This window comes from Elgaria multicarinata, chromosome 11 (genome assembly GCF_023053635.1).
Source record: "Elgaria multicarinata webbii isolate HBS135686 ecotype San Diego chromosome 11, rElgMul1.1.pri, whole genome shotgun sequence".
Taxonomy (NCBI): Eukaryota; Metazoa; Chordata; class Lepidosauria; order Squamata; family Anguidae; genus Elgaria; species Elgaria multicarinata.
Genome location: NC_086181.1, coordinates 17,873,173 through 17,893,402, shown reverse-complemented (window position 1 = coordinate 17,893,402; position 20,230 = coordinate 17,873,173). Strand labels below are relative to the sequence as shown.

At 46.6% G+C, this 20,230-nt stretch overlaps 1 protein-coding gene across 1 annotated transcript in view; it reads right to left on the bottom strand.

The window, feature by feature from the left end:
• The window catches only part of MYBPC2 (myosin binding protein C2), a 43,974-nt gene that overhangs the window by 20,117 nt on the left and 3,627 nt on the right, over nucleotides 1–20,230 (bottom strand). The window contains exons 4-19 of the mRNA XM_063138118.1: nucleotides 18,933–19,081; nucleotides 17,476–17,593; nucleotides 14,352–14,397; nucleotides 14,104–14,163; nucleotides 12,119–12,327; nucleotides 11,147–11,279; nucleotides 10,849–10,973; nucleotides 10,592–10,697; nucleotides 9,923–10,089; nucleotides 9,642–9,807; nucleotides 8,130–8,236; nucleotides 6,172–6,201; nucleotides 4,826–4,965; nucleotides 2,362–2,521; nucleotides 1,492–1,596; nucleotides 400–588 (exon numbers count right to left, since the gene is read on the bottom strand). Of these exons, the coding sequence (XP_062994188.1) occupies nucleotides 400–588; nucleotides 1,492–1,596; nucleotides 2,362–2,521; nucleotides 4,826–4,965; nucleotides 6,172–6,201; nucleotides 8,130–8,236; nucleotides 9,642–9,807; nucleotides 9,923–10,089; nucleotides 10,592–10,697; nucleotides 10,849–10,973; nucleotides 11,147–11,279; nucleotides 12,119–12,327; nucleotides 14,104–14,163; nucleotides 14,352–14,397; nucleotides 17,476–17,593; nucleotides 18,933–19,081 (2,010 nt within the window). The remainder of the gene's footprint in view (nucleotides 1–399; nucleotides 589–1,491; nucleotides 1,597–2,361; nucleotides 2,522–4,825; nucleotides 4,966–6,171; nucleotides 6,202–8,129; nucleotides 8,237–9,641; nucleotides 9,808–9,922; nucleotides 10,090–10,591; nucleotides 10,698–10,848; nucleotides 10,974–11,146; nucleotides 11,280–12,118; nucleotides 12,328–14,103; nucleotides 14,164–14,351; nucleotides 14,398–17,475; nucleotides 17,594–18,932; nucleotides 19,082–20,230) is intronic.

Sequence of the window (20,230 nt, the reverse complement as noted above, 5' to 3'; positions counted from 1 at the left end):
TGGGGTGGGGGTGGGGTGATGGTGGGGGTGGCAGATGATGCCACCATCCCTGCTGATAAAAAAGTACCCCTGCTGCGCCCCTGTGAGCCCTGACTTCGCTACACCCCTGCGAAGCAAGCAAGGGAGAGCAAAAGTGATCCACTTGCCTAAAGTAAGGACACGGGGTGATCTGCCCCATCTCATCTTCTTCTTCTTCTTCTCATTGGCCCCGTTCAGACAACACGCTAAACCATGCTGCTTAACCACAAAATGGCTAATGGAATGCATTAACCTTTTTTGCACTCCATTAACCATTTTGTGGTTAAGCAGCATGGTTTAGCGTGTTGTCTGAACAGGGCCATTGCCTCATCCCCTGCTTCCCTCTCCATCACTTTACACTGCAGCCACCCCCTCACTCACCAATAGGCATGAAAGGTTTGGTATTGAGGCTGGGCTGAGAGATGCCGATGGCATTGACCGCGAAAACACGCATCTCGTAGAGCACCCCCTCAATCATCTTGGTGGACTCATAGGTTGTCTCAGTGAAGACTTCGAAATTCAGCTTCATCCAGCGCATGCTCCCCTTCTTCTTGCGCTCCATCAGGTATCCTGGCTCGCAAAGGAAAAAAACGAGGTGAATGGGAGGACGGTACCACCTCACAGCTTGCTTCTATCACGAGGGCTATCTAAGGGGTTGTGCCCAGGCTAGTATTGTGAATCAGCAAACTAGGCCTGATCTCAGTCCTTTTACCACTCTTGGTCCCCTCTACCACTTTTCTTTGGGCATGTCTACACGGGCCGATATCCCGGGGATCTTCCCAGGATCATCCCTTTGTAACCACATGACACACAGGGGATCCCGGGACTAGGGATTGATGATCCCTTCCTTTCCCCAGGATATCGCCCTACCCTTTAATCGCGTTTTCCTCACGGTGTCAGGATGATCCCAAGACGGCTGGAGGTGTGGCCCGCCGTTGTGGTTTCATCCTGGCTCCTCGCAAGTAACCGCGAGGAGCCGGGACCCGAGCTCTGTGCCCATCAGGGGTGGGATGGGGGGAACGGGATTTTTTTTAAAAAAAACACTTACTTTTTCGTTCAAGCGCTCATCATTAAAAAAAATGGTGGGCGCGACGTCCTACGTCCTCCTGGGACATTGTACACCGCGTGTAGACTTAGGGGGAGGATCTCGCAGTATAATACAGTGAGATCCTCCCCCCTCCCTCTCACAACCCCGTGCGGTGTAGACATGCTCTTTGTTTCAGCAATGTTGTAGGGAGTCTTTTTGTTATTGGTGTTGTCAAACCATTGGGGAGGTCAGAGACACTTGTCCAAAATTCATACGTGCAGCCGCACTCCTGCCACATAGAGTAATAACTGCCCTTTCTCCCACATCCCCTCCAGCAATTTGGTGAAGAGGAATTATATATGCAGCTTATAGTTAGTGGTGCATTCGCTAACTTTAGGCTCAAATGTAATCTGATCCAGTTTTATTCATTCACTCGAAGCTCTCACCAGTGACAGGCATGCCACCGTCATATTTTGGTACCTCCCACACCAAAATGGCCCAATCCTCTCCCACCGATGTGATGCGCACAGCTTCAGGAGGATCAGGAACATCTGCCAAAGACAAGGGGCAATGGAGTAAGAGACAGGGGAACGCTGGGCCAGCCGGGACACAAGACTGCCCTACATTCCCATCATTTTTTTTTAATTTATTTTTTTTAATAATTTTTATTTGTTTTCTACACTATATAAACATACAACATTACAATAGTATTAATAATAAAAAGAAAAACATCAAACAACTGCTACATACATATTGAATAAATGTTGAGTACATATATGTTGAATAAGTATTACCTATACATTATCATACTACAACATATTCATTCTTAACATAAAAGTGCACTCCCCACCTCGAGATCTATTCCTGAGTCCAAAATCTAATCGTTTCTTCTGCTGGCGGTTTCCCACTTCCCTTAATAAACACAAATATTAGGAACTGTTTCCAGATTCCTTCAAACTCATTTATTTTAGTTACGCCTTTTTTCCACTTAATATTACATGTCAGTTTATCATTAATGGCTCTCTCTGCTTCACTGCGCCACAGCAGCAGGCAGCTTTACTTTCGCTTTCCACAGATGCTTATACAAACATTCCGTAAGCTCTCACCTTATCTCTCCCAGCTTTTCCGACACCGGCAAGTTAGACAATTAGCATTCATAGTCCTTTTCCATCATTTAATTAAAGATTTATGCCCATTAAAAAGGAGATAATTGTTTTTCCCGGCTACGCCGGTTAGAGCATCAGAAGAAACTCGCCGACTCCATGGCTGCCAAGCTCCGCCCCCCCCTACATTCCCATCATAGCCACATTACTCACCCACAACCTTGATGTGGAGGGTGGCTACATCCTCGCCCACTGGATTGGTCACCTTGATGGTGTAACTTCCTTCATCAGAACGCTCGGCGCTCTCAATCACAAAGCTGCTTAGCTCGTTCCGTTCTTCTATACGAACCCGACCCTCCTTCTCTGCAAAGACCTGGGGGAGGAGGAAGGTGACAGGCAGGAATGGTTGAAATCTGCAAAGCTAAAAGTAAGCTACCACTGTGGGGAGTCCCAGCGCCAGTGGTTTCTTCAGCATTCTGAAAAGATTGGCCTTTGTGTTAAAAGCAAAAACAGGTCTCTAGCCCTCATGATGGTGGACTCTCAAATGTATGCACTTGACAAAAGATTGGGAGCTAAATCGAGAAAAAATAACTCTCGTTGAGGTCAATGTAAAAAATTAGCTATGGTTTAACTTAAATCCTACTGTTTGCAATGGGAATGAAGTTCAACTAACCCTGTTGAGCTTTGAAGCACCATCCTTTCACCGCTGACTGATTGCACTTAGGGTGCAATCTTAGAGCTTCTCTACATGAACGATTTATTGCATGCTTGTGATTGGCCACTTACAGAAGTTTGCAGGTCCTTTATATGATGCTGTCAACCTCCAGGGTGTCTCCTGCACCTTCCCCCAATAGTCTCATTTTTAAAAAGGTTAGAGACAATGCACTATTGCAAATCATTGTGGGATATCACAGGTCACTAGGTGGCACTGTTTCATTTCACTTTATGGAGCATTGCCAAGAAGGGAGGTTTTTCCATTACAAATCATGTGAGCACTGTTGGTCGCCATCTAAATGAGCTGTAGTCAATGCAGAAAGACCCCAACAGAAGAAAATGGGCTTTTTCCTTAATGGCTGGCTGAGGAATGCTGGGAGTTGTAGGATTTTTATTTTTTTGGTCTAAACATGCATACGATTGTGCCTTTAGAGATTTATTTATTTATTTCAGCTCTCTTGAGGATTCAAGAAATGTTGCAACATTGAAAAAAGACATGTAAAATAAACTCTAATAACAAACAGCTGATATGATTAAGTTGTCATAATATATACATAAAAGAGATGGTAAGAAAAAGGTAGGAAGATTTTTATAATGGCTGGAAGCTTTTTTGCTCCACCTTTACAGAAGACATAGATATCAACTGGATATTAATTGCGATCATTCACTGAACGAAAGTTAAGTGGTGGTGATCCTTGTAGAAAGGACGTTTACGTTTAAGTATTATTATATATGGGCACTTAAATTGCACTTATGGAACCTTAAGAAAATATAGCACATAGTTTTTCAGAGAGCTTTGGAACGATTGGAGAGGTTTTAAGTAATAATGAATGAGATATATAATCTGCTTTAGTCATTTTGAGCCCAGCTGCTTCCAGATGGATGGTACCTAGTGCTACCAATCAAAAGGCATTGTGCAACTATTCCATCTTTTCTTCCTTAATGGGTTTTTTATGGTAAGAAAGAAGATGGAAGAAGCAGGGGAAACACGGGAGGGTTTCACGTGGAAAATGACATGAACTGGAACATCTATTAAATTCTGTGAATTACGTGGAATGAAGACACAATTAGGGTGGACCATATGAAAAGGAGGACGGGGCTCCTGTATCTTTAACAGTTGTATTGAAAAGGAAATTTCAGCAGGTGTCCTTTGTATATATGGAGAACCTGGTGAAATTTCCTCTTCATCACAACAGTTAAAGCTGCAGGTGCCCTGCCCTCTTTTAAATCTGGTCACTCTAGTATAGTTCCTGCAGCTTTAACTGTTGTGATGAAGAGGGAATTTCACCAGGTTCTCCATATATACAAATGACACCTGCTGAAATTCCCTTTTCTATGTAACTGTTAAAGATACAGGAGCCCTGTCCTCCTTTTCATATGGTCACCCTAGGCACAATGAAAGCCTCATCTGGAACCACCTTTATCGCACAATGAAGGTCAGGGTGGGGAACTTGTAGATGAAAAGATCTAGAGGGCCACAACTCCCATCAGCCCTAGCTAGCACAGTCAACAGTGAGGGCTCATGGGAGTTGTAGGCCAAAATATTTATAGGTGCAAAGGTGGGTGAACATGCAAGGTAAACCCCAAAAGGAGAGAATGGTCTCAGAATGCTGGTTAAGATTTTATTAGTAAAAAGCCCCAACGTGTTTCAGCCTCTCTCTCTCCCTCTGTCTCTTGTTTTGTTATAAGGCCTTTTCCAAGGGGCTTTAACAACAACAATAATAAATATAATAAGAATAATATGTAAAAATGAAGTGGGACAAAACTTAAAATAGGACAACACATAAGAACAATACAAAAGAATTAAGAGAAAAAACCTTATGTATTATATTTCTTATCCCACTTCATTTCATTATCAAAATACCTAGAGAACCACCACCCCCAGTATAGTTTCCCTGCCTGACTCTGAACGGAGTCAGCCCCCAAATCATCTGATGCTCCACCGTGTCCCATCAATGCGTACCACATCACCCTTCATCCAGGTGGCCACAGGCACCGGTTCCCCAGTGATGGACACATCCAGGCGAAGCTTGTTCCCAGCGACCACCACAAGGGTGTTTTCGTTGGTCTTTCCTGAGCAGTCCAAATGGATCTTGGGGGGCTCTGGAGGAATCAGAAATGACAATGAAATAAAACTGGAGATATCCCTGTGTTTGCTAAAGATCCCTAGCATGGGACATTTAATGCCCTCAAGCCACTGAGCAAGAACTACTGATAGAGATCACCTGATCAGAGCTTTCTCTTCGGCACCTTTGCCAAAGGTTTACAATTACATCCATTCCTTTGATAATCCTCTGAGGTGAATCGTGCCCTTTTCCACCTCATTGATGGAAATACAGGGTGCCCTGTGTGAGCAGCGGGGCTTGATCCACATCTCCCAACCATCTCTCTGAGCTTCCCCAGTGCAGCAATGGCGTAACTGGAGTTGACAGTGGACCTGCCTCAGCTGGAGAGCTCTTCTGCTTAGCATTTCGTTTCAACATCACTCTCAAAGCACACAAGGCTCTTCCTCATTCATGCCATGAGGTAATATTCCCATTTAACAGAGGGGGAGTTGGAAGATAGTACATAAGAAGAGACCTGCTGGATCAGACCAAAGGTCTATTTAGTCCAGAATTCTGTTTCTCCCAGCGGCCAAGAAGATGATCCAGTGGGAAATAGGAGGGAAATAGCGCACTCCTGCTGTTATATCCCAGCATCTGGTATTCAGGGGTATGATCTAATAACCGTCATGCCTAGTAGCCACTGAGGGCCTTATCCTCCGTGAATTTGTCTAATCCTTTTTTAAGGTGTCTAAATTGGTGGCCATCACTGTGCCAGTGAGTTCCACACATTAACTCTGGGCTGTGTGTAGAAGTACTTCCTTTCCTCTGTCCTGAATCTCCCACTGCTCATCTTCAGCAGGTCATCCTGGGTTCTAGTATTGTGCGCTTGAGAGAGAAACCTCTCATTCTCCATCTTTTTATACACCTCTATCATCCCCTCCCTTTTCTCTAAACTTGACACAATTCCAAGTAGGATTGAAGCTCCAGCCTCCTGATCGGAGTGACTTGTCCACAGCCAAGTCCACAGGCTGAGCAAGGATTTTGGCCTGTTTCCTCCAAGTTCAACCTGTAGTCAGTGGGTTTATCTGACAGCCCTGATACAGCCGTCTTCCTTTCGGCAGTGCCCTTTTTCACAGGGAGGGAATGGGGAGAGGCAGTTCAATCACAAACAGCACCAAAACTCACTTTCTTATAAGATGTTCAGAGATTTCTCAGGCTTCCCTCCTACCCACCATTTCCTGCAATGATGGTAGAATCCACTCACCTTGTTTGGGAACGTATTCAATCTTGATTTCTACAAGGGGGAGAGAAGACAGAGGAAGAGGGGGTGGGGGGTGAGAAACAGCAATGAGCACCTCTAGCAGTATTTGAGATTATAATACCCTTTTCCTGCCTTCCATGCTGCTATATAAATTATGGTGCAGTGACCTTCCCTGACAGCAGTGCTCCTGTGAGAAATGAGGACCACAGCAACATCCTCATAACCAGGGATTAGATCCATCAGAAGTCAAGCCCCTGAGCATAATACAGAGCAGGGGGGCGTGGTTTCTGCAGCTAGTCTGAAAGCTTTTCATTCTAGGTTCCCATTAAAGAAAGCAAAAAAACAATACAAATTTCTAGACTCGTCCAAGCAGGACGTGTTGCTGTGTGGAGTGTTTCTGTTCAGAAAAAGCACCCCAGCCAGTCCAGTCCAGTCCCCCCACCCCTAGCTTTCTGCTTTTCGTCCCTCAACAGTCAGTCAGCACTGCAGGTCCACTGAGCACTCTTAGCTCTTGTTGGACTGTTTGTGGCAGGGGAGGTGCCCCCCTTTAAAGTTTTTTTCCTAAATAGTTTTTGTACTTCAGCAAACTTTGGAGTTCCCTGATACCTCCTTCCAGGGCCAACCCAAGACACTGGGCTGCCTGAGGCAAATGACAAAATGAATAGCCCAAGACATCTGGTTGCCTGAGGAGAATAACAAAATGGACAGCCCAAGACATTTGGCTGCCTAAGTGAATAACAAAATGGATGGCCCAAGATATCTGGCTGCCTGAGGCAAATAACAAAATGGATGGCCCAAGATATCTGGCTGCCTGAGGCAAATAACAAAATGGACAGCCCAAGACATCTGGCTGCCTGAGGAGAATAACAAAATGGAAAACCCAAGACATTTGGCCGCCTAAGTGAACAACAAAATGGACGGCTGAAGACATCTGGTTGCCTGAGGAGAATAACAAAATGGATGGCCCAAGACATCTGGCTGCCTGAGGAGAATAACAAAATGGACAGCCCAAGACATCTGGCTGCCTAGGTGAATGAGAAAATGTATGGCTCAAGACATTTGGCTGCCTGAGGTGAATGCCAAGATGGCCAGCTCAAGGCATTTAGCTGCCTGAGGCAAACAACAAAATGGCAGCTCTTCCCATTCCATGTACAGAAGTTGACCTTTGTTGAATCTTACTTCAACCCTGGTGAAGGGACAGTATATTCCACCACAGCTGAAGGCAACAGGCTAGCTTAAGGATACAGAACAGGCTGCATGGCAGGCACAGCTCTGACTTCCAACACCTTGCACCGCTCCCTGCCCTTCAGCATCTGTCACCTGAGGCGGCTGCCTCATCCTGCCTAATGGGAGAATGTACGCATGTGCAAGGGTGGTACCATTTTGGCTATGTAAGTAACAGTACTTACAGTCTGAACATCAGAAATAGAGGGAATTCTATACATATTCAAGTCCCATGAAATGCAGATATGCCCTAATGTGTAAAGCCGCCTTGGGTCCCAATATTGGGAAAGGGGTGGGATATAAGAATAAGAATAATAAGAATAATAAGGCATGTGTGGAGGAAACCAGGAAAGAAATATGGTTGTCTTTCAACAATCTTCCCGTATGCTTCTGGACCAGGACTGGGAGAAACCTAGTGTTCAATGATTCAGCCACCGGTGCTGAACACACGCTTTAGTTATTGGAAACTAAGTCTGAGGCCTTAACAAATGTGCCCCGTGATCAATAATCATTTGGTGCAATGTCACAAATGGTGTTTGCTTACAACTTACCCTCCATGCACCCACCCTCACTTTTCCTTGGTCTTTCAGGCCCAATTCCAGATGGGGAGGATGGAGGGCCTGGAGCAGCCAAGGGACCCCATTGGCCTGGTCTTGCCTTATGAAGCATCTGAGCCTTACTATATTGCTAAAGCAATCCTCCTGTGAGGTGAGCCATGGCTGCTTCCTAGCACTCACCCAAGAAGTTAAGCTTGGCAGACAGCGAAAGAGCATATCCATCGGGGATAAAGGTGTAGTCTCCCTCATCCTCAGGTCTCACATCATCAATGACAAGCTTGTGAATCCTGCAAAATAGAAGCAATGTGAGGGCAAAGCAGGAGGATAAGGAGGGGATCAGGGCAGTCTAGCAGTATCAGATATTTATTCATTTATTGCATTTATATCCCACCTTTTTGCCTCCAAGGAACCAAAGCCAGTGTACATAATCCTCCTCCTCCCCATTTTGTCCTCACAACAACAACTCTGTGAGGTAGGTTGGGCTGAGAGTCTGCGACTTGCCCAAAGTCACCCAGTGAGCTTCCATGGCCAAGTGGAGACTAGGATCCAGATCTCCCGACTCCCATTCCGACAATCTAATCACTACACGACACTGGCTTTACATCTTACTACAAGCAGGGCGGGCCTTGTGCTAAGTCTAAGCAACAGTGGAAGTGGTTTAAACAATTTTGGAACAGTCAACCAATTATAATGATTGATAGCCTATTTTTGTTGTGATAAGGAGAGAGAATCGTGGTATAACTTGACTGTTGTCGTTAATATGTTGCCGTTGTTATAGTTATTTCTTCCTTTGAAAAAAAATTAAAGGAAGAAATATGGTGGTTTACTCAAGGCCACAAAATGAGATCTTTGTTGTTTACTTCATGGACCAGCCCACACCAGAGCTTTCTGTCGGCCGTCGCCACCCCTAGCTCCCCCAAGGTCGAGTTCGTCACCTCCCGAATATCATCCATCCATCTTGCCCTTGGTCGGCCCCTCTTCCTTTTGCCTTCCATTTTCCCTAGCATCAGCATCTTCTCCAGGGTATCCTGTCTTCTCATTATCTGGCCAAAGTACTTCAGTTTTGCCTTTAATATCATTCCTTCAAGTGAGCAGTCTGGCTTTATTTCCTGGAGTATGGACTGGTTTAATCTTCTTGCGGTCCAAGGCACTCTCAGAATTTTCCTCCAACACCACAGTTCAAAAGCATCTATCTTTCTTCGCTCAGCCTTCCTTACGGTCCAGCTCTTGCAGCCATAGGTTACTATGGGTTATACCATTGCTTTAACTATGCGGACCTTTGTTGTCAGTGTGTTGTCTCTGCTCTTAACTATTTTATCAAGATTTGTCATTGCTCTCCTCCCAAGAAGGAAACGTCTTCTGATTTCCTGGCTGCAGTCAGCGTCTGCAGTAATTTTTGCACCCAGAAATACGAAGTCTGTCACTGCCTCCATGTTTTCTCCCTCTATTTGCCAGTTATCAATCAAGCTGGTTGCCATAATCTTGGGGGGTTTCTAGGTTTAAATGCAAGATCTACAGCCAAGCAAAGATTTGATGCTGGATTTCCTATGCTGAAATCCCACAATCTATCCACAACACCACAGCAGACTCAGCTGTACATAATGGGAGGTGCAAACAGAGCCATAGCGTCCACAATTCCCCACACAGACATACCTCGCCCTAAACACAGCAGTGCTTCCCCTTGACGCTCACCTGCCCTTGTGAGAAATGGTGATGCGTTTGCTGGGCCGGACCTCGATTCCATTCTTGTACCATTTGCCAGTCACCTTCTCATCTGACACTTCACACTTGAAGACGGCCTGATCAGTGGCTTTGACAGTCAGATCGGCAAGGTCTTGAACAACCTCAAGTTGTTTTTCTGGGTAGCGAGAGAGAGACGGGGAGTTCTGATCCTACAACATCCCACCTGGAAAATCCTCCAGATCCCCTTTTTCAGAACCCTTCCACCCACTTCTCCACCATTTCCCACACACCTTCAACCACGAGCTGCCCCTCCGATTGGCCACCGTTGGTCAAGATCTGGTAGCGCCCAGTATCCTCCTTGGTGGCCTCATTGATGATGAGGATGTGCTTTTTGCCATCCTTCTTGAAGCGGTACTTGAAAGTCTCCTCGCGGGTCAGCTCTACCCCATCCTTCGACCTGGTGGTGGGAAGAAGGAAAACAGGCCAAGATGGAGAGTGGACCAAGCCAGGAAGACAAGTGGGCACCTGTGATGCAAGTGGGGTGGAAGACACAAGTCTTCCCAACATCACAACAGGTAGGAACAAGGCTACATGGTTAAAGCCATGGTTTAAGGTGTCTTCTGAACAGGCCCATTGAATTTTGGATAGGAAAGATAAATTAAAGGACCATAGGAAGCTACCCTTTGTTATACCACCATCACAATCTGGTGCAACATTGTTGACACCTGCTGACAGCAGCTCCCCGGGGTCTTGGACATGGGTCTGTTCTATCACTTGCTAATACTATTTTATCCTTTGAACTGGAGATGTCAGGGATTGAACCTGAGACCTTTCGCAAGCGGCCCATGTGTTGGAAGACGCGAGAGGCCGCTCGGTAGAACCCAGGAGTGGAGATGGGGATGGCAAACGGTGGAAGGGCCAGGAAAGAGACAGGCAGGAAGACAGGGCAAGGAACTCACCATATGACTTGGGCTCCTTCCTCAGACACCTCGACTTCCATCTCCACCTTGTCTCCCACAAACACCTGCTGATCGTCCAGGCCGTTCACGACCAGGACGGGCGGCTCTAGGGACAGACAAAGAGCACCGCAGGGAGCCTGTTCAGCACCCTCACCAGCCAACCCCCTCTGCCCACATTCAAGACCACCACGGCATCTTGCTCACCCGGCCACCTTGCCTGGTTGCATCGCCTTCATCTATATGCCCTCTGCCCTCACCTTTTACAAAGAGCTCCGTGGAGGTCCTCTCTTCCCCGCAAACGCACTCGTAGGCTGCGTCGTCGGCCAGGGTTGCCTTGGTGATGGTCATGATGCGCTTCTTGCCCACGTTCTCAAAGATGAACCTACCCACGGGGAGGGAAAGCCACATGCAGCTGAATGTGAGCACATGCAGAGAGATGAGCCCCAGCCCACCCTACCCTTGCGATAGCTTTGCCGTTCCATTCCTCCCCACCTCGCCACCAGAACTCCACAATCAGGGAACACTGGCCAGGCATCCTTGGCTACCCAGACTCACTTGCCACTGGGCTTGATCATTTGCCCATTCTTCATCCATTTGATCTTGAGGTCTGGGTTGCTCAGCTCCACCCACATCTTGATCTTATGGCCCTTGTCCACTTGGTAGGCAGGGTCCAGTTTTATAACGAAGGCTACAAAAGGTATGGAGAATAGGAACCTGAAACACCTTTTGCTCTCTGCACCCAGGGCGAGCTCAAGATATTTTTCTGCCTGAGGCTGACAAGATGGCACCTCCTCCTATTCCATGTACAAATGCCGACTGGGCTGGCAGCTGAATGGGACAGCATCCTCCACAACACCTGAAGGCATCAGGCTAGCTTAGAACGTCCAGAGAAGACTGTGCAGCCCACAGCATCTTCTCCAAAACCTTGTGGCCACCTAAAGTGACTGTCTCACACTGCCTCATGGCAGGGACAGCCCTGTCTGCACCCATCTGTTTTCTACTCCCTTGCGACATTCAGGGGCTCCTGAAGGAAATTCCCAGGCCTCCATCACTGGCATGGCTAGACGAAGGGGGTGAGGGGAAATGATCTCGCGATATGATGATCGCAAGATCCTCCCTCTCAGTCTACACGTGGCGCATGAAGTTCCAGGAGGAAGAGGCCATCGCGCCCACCATTTTGTTTTGTTTTTTTAATTGAAAAAGAGCACAGGAGCCCTCCAGCGAAAAAGGTCAGTTCTTTGGGTGTGTTTTTTTTAAAAGACCTCGCTCCCCCTCTCCCACGCCCAATGGGCCCAGAGCTTCTGAAGAGCTCTGTGCCCCACGCCTGGTTCCCAGCTCCTCGCAGTTACTCGCGAGGAGCCGGAACGAAAACAGGACGCCCGGCCACACGTCCCATGGTTTTGGGACGAGCCCGAGACCGCAGCTGGGAAATTATAGTGTGGGTTCAGCCCAAATGGCTCACGAGGCCTGCCAAGAAGGCGCTTTGCCACGGTCTAGAATGCCCATCCTCCCTTGACCCGTTCGTACCGTCACTCTTCTTGACCTCCACCTTGGCTTTCTTGAGCCTTTTGAGCATGCCACGCAGGTCGGTGACGCCATACTCAAAGGCGATGCGCTCGTACTCGCTTTTCTTGGTCACGCCTTTCAGCAGTTCCCAGATCTCCGGTGGGATCCCCATATCGTCATCATCGTCCTTTTTCTTCTTCTTCTTCTCCTCTTCCACCTGCTGCCCCTCTCTGCAGAGAGCGAAGGAGAGGAGGAGGACGGACCCTCCAAGCATGAGCTTCCAGAATTAACACCACTCTCCTGCTCCCTACTCTCAATGGCTGGCATGGATCAGAAACCACATTGCTTCCCACCAGCCCCACCGCCACTCCCATTCCCATGCACCTCTCGTAGGAAATTAACGGCCCCATTCAGACAACACGCCGAACAAAATGGTTAACGGAATGCATTCCATTAACCATTTTGTGGTTAAGCAGCATGGTTTAGCGTGTTGTCTGAACGGGGCCATATTGAGACAAGCCCAAGCTGTTTCAAGCCATCATTATTATTATTATTATTATTTATTTATTTATTTATATAGCACCATCAATGTACATGGTGCTGTACAGAGTAAAACAGTAAATAGCAAGACTGCCGCATAGGCTTACAATCTAATAAAATCATAGTAAAACAATAAGGAGGGGAAGAGAAGGCAAACAGGCACAGGGTAGGGTAAGCAGGCACAGGGCAGGGTAAAACTAACAGTATAAAGTCTGCACAACATCAAGTTTTAAAAGCTTTAGGAAAAAGAAAAGTTTTTAGTTGAGCTTTAAAAGCTGCGATTGAATTTGTAGGGCTTGAGGACAGATCGAAAAGAAAGTGGAACAAATTTACAGGAACCACAGACAAATGTTAATGAACCAGATAAGAAGGCGGAAGGAGCAAAATTTAGCCCACAGGGCTGAGGTTCTCAATTCTGATCACAGCAATTATTGCTCTGGTGTTATTACCATCTCTTCCACAAGGAGCTTTTTTTGAGGTGGGAGGCTGGACAGAGCACCAAATTGGTGGTGGTGGGCAGACGGACACGCGAGCTAACTGGGAGAATCTCCCTAACAGTTGCTGTCCTCAACCACTGATTGGCTTCACACGTGGCTCCCTGATTGGTCTTCCCCAGTGCCAGCATGCTATTAGAAGCACATCACAACCCAGTTTGATATATCCCTTGTTCATCTCCTGCCTCTCTGTAACTGGGCTCCTGACCTTCATTATGTACTGCTTTAGTACATACTAGCCTATGCTTACCCTTTTTGAACACAGGGTCACCCTACTGGATCCCCCTTGATTCAATTACATTTCTAGACTTGGGCCCACACCTGGGTAGGTCTCCAGGAGAGAGAAGTTCTTATCCAAAGTTTTGCTAAAAGTTGGTACCTGAGAATTTAGACATTCCTTCTTCTCTGAAGAAGAAACTGCTGGAGAGTAATGTTTCAGCTAACTAAGCATTCTTTTTAACCCTTATTCAATTGGTGTTAAATCTTTACATTTCACCGTCTCCAGTGGTACAGACATTTTGGACTTCAACTCCCAGAAGCCTTTGGCAGCATGACCAATCATCAGGAATGCTGGGAGGTGGTCCAAAACACCTGGAGATCTACTTTTTGCCTACCCCTGTTGAAATGGTGGAAGAATGCAGGGGCCTTGTTTCAGAGTAATGGTGGTAACATCATCAGCTGGAGTGTCAGGGTAATTAATGGACTCTACTGTCTTTAACAAGAGAATGAGGTGATAACAAGGCTTTCAAATTTTACTACTGTAGCACAGAGGGAGTCAAAGAACAAGGAAAAAAATCAAGCCAAGGCTAGATACTTCTTTCCTTTCCTTTGACAGAGCTCCTACTTCACAGTAACAGTAACACTTCTTTGCAAGATTATTTCTATTTGTAATTAAAAGTCAAAAGGTTGCGTTTCAGCTGGCTGAAGACCCTCCACCACCCCAATGTATCCCATTCCCCGGTCTTCACCTACCTCTTCTTGAGCAACCCACTGAAGTCCAGCTCACCAGCAACATCATCTTTGCCTTCCCCTCTGCAAGCAGAAGAGCGAAACAAACAAACGAAAAGGTCACCTCACTGCAGGACTTACTGACCTGGCTCAGCCTGCCAGCAGGGGGCGTTGCAGAGAGTAAAGGGGTAGTGCTATCTGTGGCTGTGGGCAGAAAGCATCTCTAGGCTCCTATAGCCTAAATCAAGGAATCTCTAGCCATGGGCACTTACGTCCGTTTGAAAGCCTGCAGCACATTGGTATCTTCCGTCCTTGGAGCTGGAAGAGAAGAAGACAAATTACGTCTAAAACACAAGTTTTAAACCTCGCCTGTGGAGACAGAAATGGAACCCATCCACCCACAACCACCTCCCAGATCCAGGGCTTCTGGGTGCACTGGGAAGAAAGGGGGGGGGGGTTGGTTGGATTAGGCTGGCCCTGAGTTCTTTGAACAGGGGAGTTGAACAATTTGGCAGAGCAGGGACATTAGCAACCAGAGATGATGGGTGCTCTAAGACGGAAGGAGGTCTGGTGATCTACATTCTGGCTGCTTTGTGCTGAGAATGACCTCTTGGGGGCAGTAGTCCACCAGGGTAGGTCTTTGGGTAGGGTGACCAACTGTCAGGATTTCCCCGGATTTGTCCTGGTTTTTGTTCTTTCCATGGTGTCAGGGGGGATTTTCTATAATTTTCAATAATGTCCTGGAATGACACACCTTCCCCTTTAAGGCTGCCATTAGCATGGCAGGAGGGAATGACATGCTTTCTTGAGGCACATCATTCCCCCACCCCGAGCTCCAATTGAGGTCTTAAAGGGGAAAGTGGGTCATTTGTGGACGCTATAGAAAAGGCCCCAATTGGAGTGGATGGTGGTGGTGCAGAATGAAATCCTTTCCCTTCCTCCACTCCAATCGGGTTCTTTAAGGTGGCGGGGGAATAACGTACTTTCTGCAGGACTCAGAAAGCTGCTTCCACACACACACCCTAGGTGTCCTCTTTTTTGGTTTCCCAAATATGGTCACCCTATCTTTGGGGCACAGGTCCAGGGCCCCAATTCAGCAAAATATGCAGGACAGAGTCGTCCCCACCCCCCAATGCAGCAGGCTTACTGCATTTTGGGCATAAACATCCCCCACCCCACCTTGTAATGGGCCTTCTTTAAAGAGGGGACTCAATAAGCCCAGAGTCTAAAATTACTTAACTGCACCACCATCATAGAGAGCTTTTTACCTTTTCTAACAGCCCATTGCATGTATTTATTTAAAGTGTTTTTATCCTGCTCCTCATCCCCCACCCCCCGGTCAAAAAAAGCTCTCGGAGTGGCTCAAAATCAGTCAGTAAAATAAGACAATCCTTGATTGCAGCCTTGCAATGTAAAAAAACATGGCATGCAAGGAAAAGGGAATGTGAGGGGAAAGGAAAACACAGGCCTAATCTACACTTGCCGTTAGTAAGTAGGGTGACCCTATGAAAAGGAGGACAGGGCTCCTGTATCTTTAACAGTTGTATTGAAAAGGGAATTTCAGCAGGTGTCATTTGTATATATGGAGAACCTGGTGAAAGTTCCTATTCATCACAACAGTTCAAGCTGCAGGTGCCCTGCCTTCTTTTAAAACTGGTCACTCTAGTATAGCTCCTGTAGCTTTAACTGTTGTGATGAAGAGGGAATTTCACCAGGATCTCCATTTATACACATGACACCTGTGCCGGATCTACACTATTGCTTTAAAGCGCTTTGTAACAGTTTTATAGTGCTTTAAAGCAGTTAAAGCGCTTTAAAGCAGTAGTGTAGATCCGGCCCTGCTGAAATTCCCTTTTCTATGCAACTGTTAAAGATACAGAAGCCCTGTCCTCCTTTTCATATGGTCACCCTATTAGTAAGGGGAGAATCTGTGGGCATTGGGGGTGTAGGGGACAGCATTTTCGCCATGTTCGTTGTGTTGTGTTGTTTTTTTAAATCGTACCTTTGCACAGGATCACGCCCGTGCTGTTACGCAAATATCTCCTCTTGTAAAAAAAATGGCACCCCAGAACAGCCCTCCTTTACTTCTGGGAAAACTCGCTGGCATGTGGCCCCTGAGGGAGAATCCCGGAAGCACAAAACACCGTGATCATCCCTCCCTACTCCCGGAAGGCCTCCAGGTGTCGATTAGGCCACAGTCCATGCTGAACATGGACCTTTTTTAAATATATTCATCTATGCCAGGAGTAGGCAACTTGTGGCCCTCCAGTCGTTTTGGTCTACAACTCTCACCACCCCTCACCACTGACTATGCTGCCTAGCACTGATGGGAATTGTGGGCGAAAACATTTGGAGGGCCACAAGTTGCCCATTCCTGGAATAAATAAATAAATAAATATATGTCTCCTCCTCTGTGCCCAACTTTGATTCCATCTCTCCTTTTCCCTTCCATCCTCTTTTCCTTGTGTGTCACATCTTTTTAGATTGCAAGCCTTTTTAGATTGTAACACACACACACACACACCCCTACTCCACGCCTTTCTTTCTAAGGCTACAAGCACTTTGGGAACAAGGAAGCCCCTTGCCCTCAGATGACTGCTGCTACCTGCCATTAGCCCTTAGGACAGGAGGGCGTTGGTGGCACGCTAGATATCCAAACATACAAATAAAGGAATAAGCATCCAGAGGCAGGGAGTTCCAGAGGTGGAAAGCAGCCCCCGAGATTCCAGTCAGCGTGTTCTCACGGTTCACATTCGAAAGATTGCCCTCGACCAACTATAAAGATCAAACCGAAAAGGAGAGCACCCAAGGCCTCATCTACACCAAGCAGGATATAGCAATATGAAAGCAGTACATGGTATATGTCAATGGGCCCCAACAGTTGTCAGTGCACTTCAATAGTGCTATAAAGCAGCAGTGTGGCTCTTGGCTTTTATATGCCGCTTTCATACAACTTCAATAGTGCAATAATATCCTACTTGGTGTAGATGAGGCCCAAGTCAGGTCAGAAAAAAGGAGAAACAAATTCTCAGGATGCAAAAAAAAATTATTACAAAGCCCTAGGCCAGCCTTCCTCAACCTGGGGCGCTCCAGATGTGTTGGACTGCATCTCCCAGAATGCCCCAGCCACCTGGCTGGGGCATTCTGGGAGTTGTAGTCCAACACATCTGGAGCGCCCCAGGTTGAGGAAGGCTGCCCTAGGCATTTCAGCCTGTATTCTCTCAAAGGCCTTCTTCAGGGGATTGATAGGAGATGACTGCAGAATTCTCTCTAGCAAGAATTTGTTTCTCCTTTTTTCTAACCCAACTATAAAGATCACCAGGGAGGAGGAGGTCACCAAAGGACAATGGAAGGGATCAAGCCCTTTAGGGTTCTGAGTCAGGCTCCTGGGGGTACCTTCCACATCAATGTTGAAGGTGCAGCTGTCAAACTTGTCCTTGGCGGTCACCTCACAACGATAGTCGCCCCGGTCACCGATGACCACTTTGCCAATTTTTAGCTCATAGCTGTAAACCTTGGGGAGTAAGCAATCAATAAACAATAGAAAGGTTCATTGGTGGTGATCCTTTCTGCCAGGGCATCTTTAGTATAAAACGCACATGATCCAGACTAAATCAGGCATGCCTAAGTCCCATTAAAAGTCATGGATGACACATGAGAAAAAAGGATTTCCAGATTGGGGAGGCAGCAGCAGTAGAAAAACAAAACCATAAACATTTAAAATACACAACAAAATTATAAGACATTAACATAGATGGAGGGCCAGATTATTCTCCCAAAAGGATATATGTTCACCCCTTTGAAAAGGAGGGGTGGGGGGAAGCAGGGGAAAGGTACATTGCAGGACCAAAGAGCACACAGCTGCAAAGAGCTAAATCACGTTTGAAAAGGCAGCTAAGTGTTCACAAAATGATGGAGGCATTGCTCTGAGAGGGGAAGGATATTCTCCTTAATTTCCAGTGTTCATCTATTTAAAAAAAAATTAAAGGGCTACATGAGCACTTGTGTGATATGGCAGGCAAGTTCTCAGCTTATACAAATTTTTAAAATCCAATAAAATGAAACGGGGAGAGGGAGACGCATCGCTGTTGATGTCACAGGCGCTATCCAATAGGTGCTTGTGGCACACACACCCACATTTCACACAGCATTCGCAAGAGCAATGAATGTGCTCGCTGGGGTGCCTGTTCCCAGAGACAAAATATCGTAGTTTGAATGCAAAGAAAATGCAATTTCACTGGAACAGGAGGGCCAACTTGAGGAAAGACCTTTGGGTCCCAACAGATACCTCTGACTACCCACAGTTAATTTATTGCACCGAAAAAGCTGAACATTTGAAAAGGCCTCCTAGACCACCAGACTCTTGAAACACAGTAAAACATACAGGAAGTCAAATCAAGGATTTGTAGCGCCAGCTCTCAACTGACATGGGTCCTGAAAAGCACAACCGAAATGGGTTTAAAACCACGGAATTGTGCTTTTGGGAAGGTGACTTAAGGATCTTGTAATAAGAGAGAATTCTCAGTTGACTTTGCAAAATATGATGCCCAGGATCCTTTAGTAGAAGATCCACACAGTGAGAAGTCGGTTCCCAGATCCCGGGAGGGTCAACTTCCAACACATGTGCCTGGGACCAGATGACCTCGGGGGGAGTGGTCCCGGCTGCCGGTGTCAACACCCCCTGACATCATTCAGCTACAAAGGGCTGGTTGGGAGTCATCCATGCCTCCACTCTATCCCAGTCAACTGCCCCTGCCACAAGCAGTCTGAAATGAGTTTAAGAGGGTAACTGGTTGCTAGAGAGCAGGTGTACACTCAGCAGATCCTTCGCCTCTCTTTCTTCTGGGACTCACGTTTTTCTCTTTGTCAAAGCTGTCCTTGAACTGGAACCTCAGCCCGCTCTTAATCCCCAGTTCCAGCCATTTCCCCTTGAACCACTTGATTGTAGGTTTGCCAGGGAGCTGAGCCCCATCCACCTGCATGATGATCGTCACATCCTTCCCTGTAAAACAGACACATGGACATCAGGATAGCCATTCCTCCCCCACCCCAGCACACACTTCATCACCCTCTCTCATCCAGCATGGAGAGATAAAACGCCCAACAGGTGTGACGGGGCGAGAAAATCATGTACACTTTTGTAGGAGAGTTGATCCAGATCCAGCAGATGGTGCATCATAGGGATTTTGAGTGTGTGCACCCACAAGATGGACAGGGCCGAGGCTCAATGGCAGACAATATGCATTGCATGCAGAAGGTTTATAGTGGCCATTTAGGAACGTAAAGAGGCTGCCATTGGTCCACCTACCCCAGCGTTTACAGTGGCCACATAGGAACATCAGAACATAAGGAAGCTGCCTTAACACCGAGTCAGACCATCGGTCCATCTAGCCCAGCATTGTCAACACTGACTGGCAGCAGTTCCCCAGGGTTTCAGGAAGACATTTTCCAGCCCTATCTGGAGATGCCAAGGATTTAACCTGGGACCTTCTGTATGCAAAACAGGTGCTCTACTACTACATTTATGCATTGCCAAAAAGGAGGAAATGCATCATCAAAGAAAAGGACAAATGATTGGTGTATTTTCATGTGAGAGCAAATAAGGGAGAGGGCCTTCTCAGTGGTTGCCCCCCCCCCCCGACTGTGGAATGATCTTCCCGATGAGGCTCGCCTGGCGCCAACGTTGTTATCTTTTCAACGCCAGGTCAAGACTTTTCTCTTCTCCCAGGCATTTTAAGCAGCATTTTAACAGCATTTAACAATGTTAAGTTTGTTTTTAATGGACCCCAGAACTGTTGTTTTTAAATGGATACTGTTGTTGTTTTTATACTGTTTTTACGTTTTTTTAAATTTTTGTATACTTTTAATGTTTACTATTTTTAATTGTTGTAAACCGCCCAGAGAGCTTCGGCTGTGGGCGGTATATAAATGTAGTGTAATAAATAATAAATAAATAAATAAATAAATAAATGTGCTAATTTATCCATTTAGATGTAAATTAAAGCTCTGGCGTGGGCTGTTCCATGAAGTCACGAAGAGTCGGAAACGACTGAACGAATAAACAACAAACAATACAGTGTGATCAGGGAAAGTGTGTGATCAGGTGACTTGTGTAGCTGCCTGCTCATTCTGTTGCCCAAGGGCTACCTGT